General features: G+C 38.5%; 1 protein-coding gene across 1 annotated transcript in view; it reads left to right on the forward strand.

Moving 5' to 3' along the window:
- Positions 1-5,161, forward strand: part of LOC122089614 (pyruvate kinase isozyme A, chloroplastic) — a gene marked incomplete at its 5' end in the record, with an annotated part of 13,707 nt that continues 8,546 nt past the window's right edge. Inside the window, one exon of the mRNA XM_042659335.1 lies at positions 1-216. Within this exon, the coding sequence (XP_042515269.1) occupies positions 1-216 (216 nt within the window). The remainder of the gene's footprint in view (positions 217-5,161) is intronic.

Consider the following 5,161-nt stretch of genomic DNA (forward strand, 5'->3'; position numbering starts at 1 on the left):
TGTGGGTTTGAGCAGCTGGAGGCGCTTGCTGTAGGAGGGATGAACGTTGCTCGGATTAACATGTGCCATGGCACTCGGGAGTGGCATCGTAGCGTGATCGAGCGGGTGCGGAAACTCAATGAAGAGAAAGGCTATGCTGTTGCAATTATGATGGACACCGAAGGTAGCGAGATTCACATGGATGATCTTGGTGGTGCACCGTCCGCCAAGGCTGAGGTATACGCTCGAAACTTTACATATTTCTCTTCATTTTTAAGTTTATTAGTACTTTTGCCAGAGAGAATAATCTATGGCACAGCATTGAGGAGAAGCTGAAAGATGCTGATGGTACTATTGGGAAATTCTATTTTTTAGAAATTAAGAGCGCTAAAAACTGCGGCCTATTTGGAGCAGCTGCATTATGTCTCACAAACTAATTGCCATACCATTTTTGATTGAGAGAGAGAGAGAGAGAGAGAGAGAGAGAGAGAGAGAGAGAGAGAGAGTAGTTCAACGTTCCTCTGCTTTAATTTGATAACAATGAGAAGAGGAAGGGAGGAAATTAAAGGGAAAAAGAAAGCCACTTGGTTGTGTGGCCCCCGCCCCAGACACGGGGGGCGAAATGATGGCTCTGCCTTGTGAAAAACCAAAAACTCATCGTCAGATTATGTCTCTGTGTGCCCCCTCATTGGCCTCCACACTAATGCAGCGGCCATGTGACCAAGTAGCATTCTTCTTCCCTGTTTCATAATTTGTGGTTAAACCATTGGTTTAAAAGGGAATTATGGTCAAACCCTCTTTACATGGGTTCTAGAATCTTATATTTTTAACGTTATATGCTAGGGCGTTCCTTGCAAGTGATGCGCTACACTTTGACCCTGGTATAGTGAATAGAAAGCAAAGGTGAGAGAAAGAGAGACAGTAGTTCAATTTTCATTTGCCTTAATTTGACAACGATGAGAAAGAGGGAGGGATGATTTTTTATTTTTATTTTTTTGGTAAAGGGAAGGGAGGAAATTAGAGCATAACTGTTAGAGATCCCTAATATTTTATAAATTGTGGTTGAACAATTGGCTTAAAAAGGAATTATGGCCAAACCCTTTTTACATGGATTCTAGAATCTTATATTTTCAATGATATGCTCGGGTGTTCCTCGCAAGCGATTTGCTACACTTTGTCCTGATTGTATTGAATAGTGAATAAGGGTTAGCTAGGGCGTCTCCTGTAAGCAACACATCACATTGGTGCCTAGATTCGGTGATAAGTAAGCAAAGGTTCTCACACCATGTACGAGTGCGGGTCAAGAAGATAGTCCAAAATCGTAGGATTAAATTAGCATCTTGGTATCGGATCTTTAATGGGTAAAAATCTAGAATTGATAGTTATAAGGAGAAGAATGATTAACATAGCTTGTATTCAAGAGACTAAGTTAAGGAGTTGTATGACTTTAAACTTTGGCATACAGGGGATAAAAATTATAGAAGCGGAGTGGAAATAGATACAGAATTTTAAGAATGATGTGGTGGATGTAAAAAGATTTGATGATAGGATATTCATTAAGCTTGTGTTGGAGAAAGAGATTGTCAATATAATCAACGTTTACCACACCCCAAGTAGGATTGTATGAAAGTAGTATGTTATAATTTTAGGAACATATAGATGGATTTGTACAAGGTTTTAGTTAAAAAGAAAATTATTATACGGGGTGATATGAAAGGACATGATGGGAGAGATTATAGAAGCTATGAAAGTGTACATGAAGGATATGGTTTTGAAAGGGGGAATAAGGAGGGGATTTCAGTTTTAGATTTTTCTGTGGCTTATGATTTCTCCATTGTAAACACATACTTTGAAAAGAGAGAGGAGCTTTTAGTTACCTTCAGAAGTGGGAATCAGAGTAGCCAAATAGATTTCTTTCTAACAAGAAAGTCTGAGTAATGTAGGAATGGATTTGACAAGTCAAACCAGCCCCAAACTGCAGGAACTTTTAAACTAAGAACAACCAAAACCAATAGCAAACTTATAGCAGAAAATCAGACTTCAGCCACAAACCAGAATTGATAAACGATCTCAATGAACAGTAACCAGAAGCGAAATAAATCAGCAGCAGTCTTAGGATTAAACCAGAAATTTTAATAACAATATAACACCTCCAGTAGGTTCAGATCACAGATGCTAATAGTCCAGAATGTCACAGTAACACAGAACAGAAAACAGAATCTAAATCTGTGCAGGTTTTGACAATCGACCAGAATTGCTTGACAGTTCACTTCAGCAGATCCAGTGGTCTGATTGACCCCAAAATTGGATCGATCCTTCCTCTGGATAGGATTATCCTTCAGTCAAAATATGGAGGCCATCGGATGGCTGGTTCTCCAAAAAAACTAGGCCGATAGGAAGGAACACAGAAAAACCCAACCCAGAAATTTCTGCAGAAAAATTCAGATTACTTGCCTGTACTGCTGAAGAAGATAATCCAATAAGAGAACCAGAAAAGAAAAGACCCACCCGGACTTCTCGCCGCAGAGTGTCGATCGGATCACACACCAATCCCTAACCCTTGATCAAACACAAAGGTATAGCCATGGAGAAAACCCAGCGGCAGCAGCATAAAGCTTCTTCTTTTTTTAATTGTAAAAATCGTGGCTCATTAAAGGAGCCATAGCTTTATTTATAATAGTGATAGGGGTTACATGAAATAGAAACTAACTTTAGTTTCCAAAAACTGAAATAGGAAACTATGAATTAGAAACTCAACTAGTTACTAAATCTGAAAATAGAAACTTACAAAATAGAAAGTCCTTTAGTTGCTAAACTGGAAATAGAAACTAATTTATGACTGAAAATTAGAAACTAAATAACCCCATCTAAAAAGGAAACTAAAGAAAAAGGAAACAAATCACTGAATCCCGTATTCAATCTTAGACCCTCCCTTTTAGACCCATAAAAGTGGTCTATTACCCTCAAAACACATAGGATCAAAGGCCCAATATGTATGGAACCCAACCCTAAGCTTATTCCTAATAAAACAAGCCTATTTTGGTAATTAATCTGCATCAACCTCTGGACATGCTTCAATAGAAATGCCACACCAAATCTCAAGATGCAAGAGTATTTCCTTGGACCGGGCTGAGCTTGTTTGAGAACCCAGGTTGAGAACTAGGTCCAAATTTGGGTCTTTGATCTAATAGGATATTAGCAGTTTATTTATTTACTTATTTGGTTTTATCTTGTAATCTTTTGTTTTACTTAGGCTAGAGTTCCATTCTATTTTTTATTTTAGAGTTCGATTCTGTTATAGTTTTAGATTGGGTTAGATAATTAAGACATAGAGCTAGGTTTTATTTCTTTTCAGCATTAGACTACAATTAGGAAAATGTCCATTTCGCTTTTATAAATATACTTGTAACCCAATTCATTAGACAGATTTGATAATGGAATAATGATAACTGGTTTTGTGTGAGTGCCTGTCTAACCTATGTGTGCGTGTGCAAACTTTCCCCCACCCCTTCTTCCCTGCGATCTAGTTCTTTTTCCCCCTCCTCTGCCTTCATTCTTCTTCTTCCTCTTCTTTCTCCATGTCTCTGTTCGGCGTTACTGGCACGCATCCACGTGGTTGCATCAAACCCCTGTAATCCTCTTCTTTCCCCTTCAAACTTTGGGGTTAGAATCGCCTAGCTAGGGCAACATGAATTCCTAAAGCCCTAACCCATTCGGCATCCCTATTGTGAGTAACAACCAGAAATCAGATATGGTTCTGAGATCTTTCCGCCAGATCTGTTACACCCATTTATTATTTGAGACATGTTTTCTTATTTGGGTCATTATTGGGACTCAAGAGGGCTCTGAGTTGCGATTCACCACTCCACTTTTCTTGGATAACTTCTATCATTCGAAGCTAAGGAGGGTTCTGTTGGTTTTTTGGTTTTCAAAGGTAGATGCAATCTTTAACTCTTTAATTCTGATTTCCCATATTTCCCTTATTTTCTGTCATGATACCCTCTTATCCTTATTTTGTTTCCCTTCCAAGAGTAGCCCTAGTTAATAATTATAATCCCCTTTGTGTCCTCGAGTCTTTATTCTATCAAGTGAACCTCTCCTGTTTGATCAATTACAACCCTGCCACTCTTCTTATAACTTTAAAATATTTACAGTTTTGTTATTCCTTTCAATTGTTGAACCATGTATCACTTGCGTGGGCCCATAGCGAACCCAGATAGGGTTTTGTGACTCGGGGTTCCACATTACTCAATTCCAATTTTACATTCCTTTTCTTCCATTCCAATGTGCACTTGTATAGTCATTCAAGGTGAAATATGATGATAGAAAGCCAACAGTAAGCTTGCTCCATTACGACCTAGTGGTCGTGGGTTCGAGTCAGGAAACAGCCACTCCATGCAACGAGGTAAGGCTGCATACATTATGACCCTCCCCAAACCCTGCAGTGGTGGGAGCCTCATGCACTGGGTACACTATTTTTTTTTTTTTTTTTTTTTTTCAATGGATGGGTTTCAACAGTTCAAGGAGGCTAGCTTCCATCATCTCTTGACAAGCGACCATATCGAACCAGGTCATCATAAATAGTCTAAGACAGACTACAAAAGGAAAGAGATCACTCTCAGCTAGAACTCACCCTCCAGAGCCAAGTCAAGAATAGTCTGCTCCAGCAAGACATCATCCCCACCAAAAACATTATAAAAGTTTTCGTCAATTTCTGACATACACGCAAGTAAAACCTTTGAAGTGTCCAATCATGACCTTCAAATTAGCACTGAGAAGATCATTGTCAAATACCTTTTCAGCTCAGTGATGCAGATTCTTCACCAAACTAGGCTTGTCTTATTAGGAATAAGCCTAAGGTTGGGTTCCATACATATTGGGCCTTTGATCCCATGTGTTTTGAGCGTAATAGGCCACTTTTATAGGCCTAAAAGAGGGGCTTTAAGGTTGCCTACGGGATTACAAGTTTGTTTCTTTTTTCATTAGTTTCCTTTTAAGTTGGGTTTAATTTAAGTTATTTTTTGTTTTCTTAGGAGTCAAGTCATTAGTAGTTAGTTTTCTTTTTCAGCTAGTTTCTAATTTCAGTTTTTAATAAGTATTGCATTAGAAGACTAAATTAAGGTTTCCTTCAAGGAACTTTCTATTTTGTAATTCCCTCCCCTATCAACATGATAAATAAAGA

The sequence above is a fragment of the Macadamia integrifolia genome, chromosome 9 (genome assembly GCF_013358625.1).
Source record: "Macadamia integrifolia cultivar HAES 741 chromosome 9, SCU_Mint_v3, whole genome shotgun sequence".
Taxonomy (NCBI): Eukaryota; Viridiplantae; Streptophyta; class Magnoliopsida; order Proteales; family Proteaceae; genus Macadamia; species Macadamia integrifolia.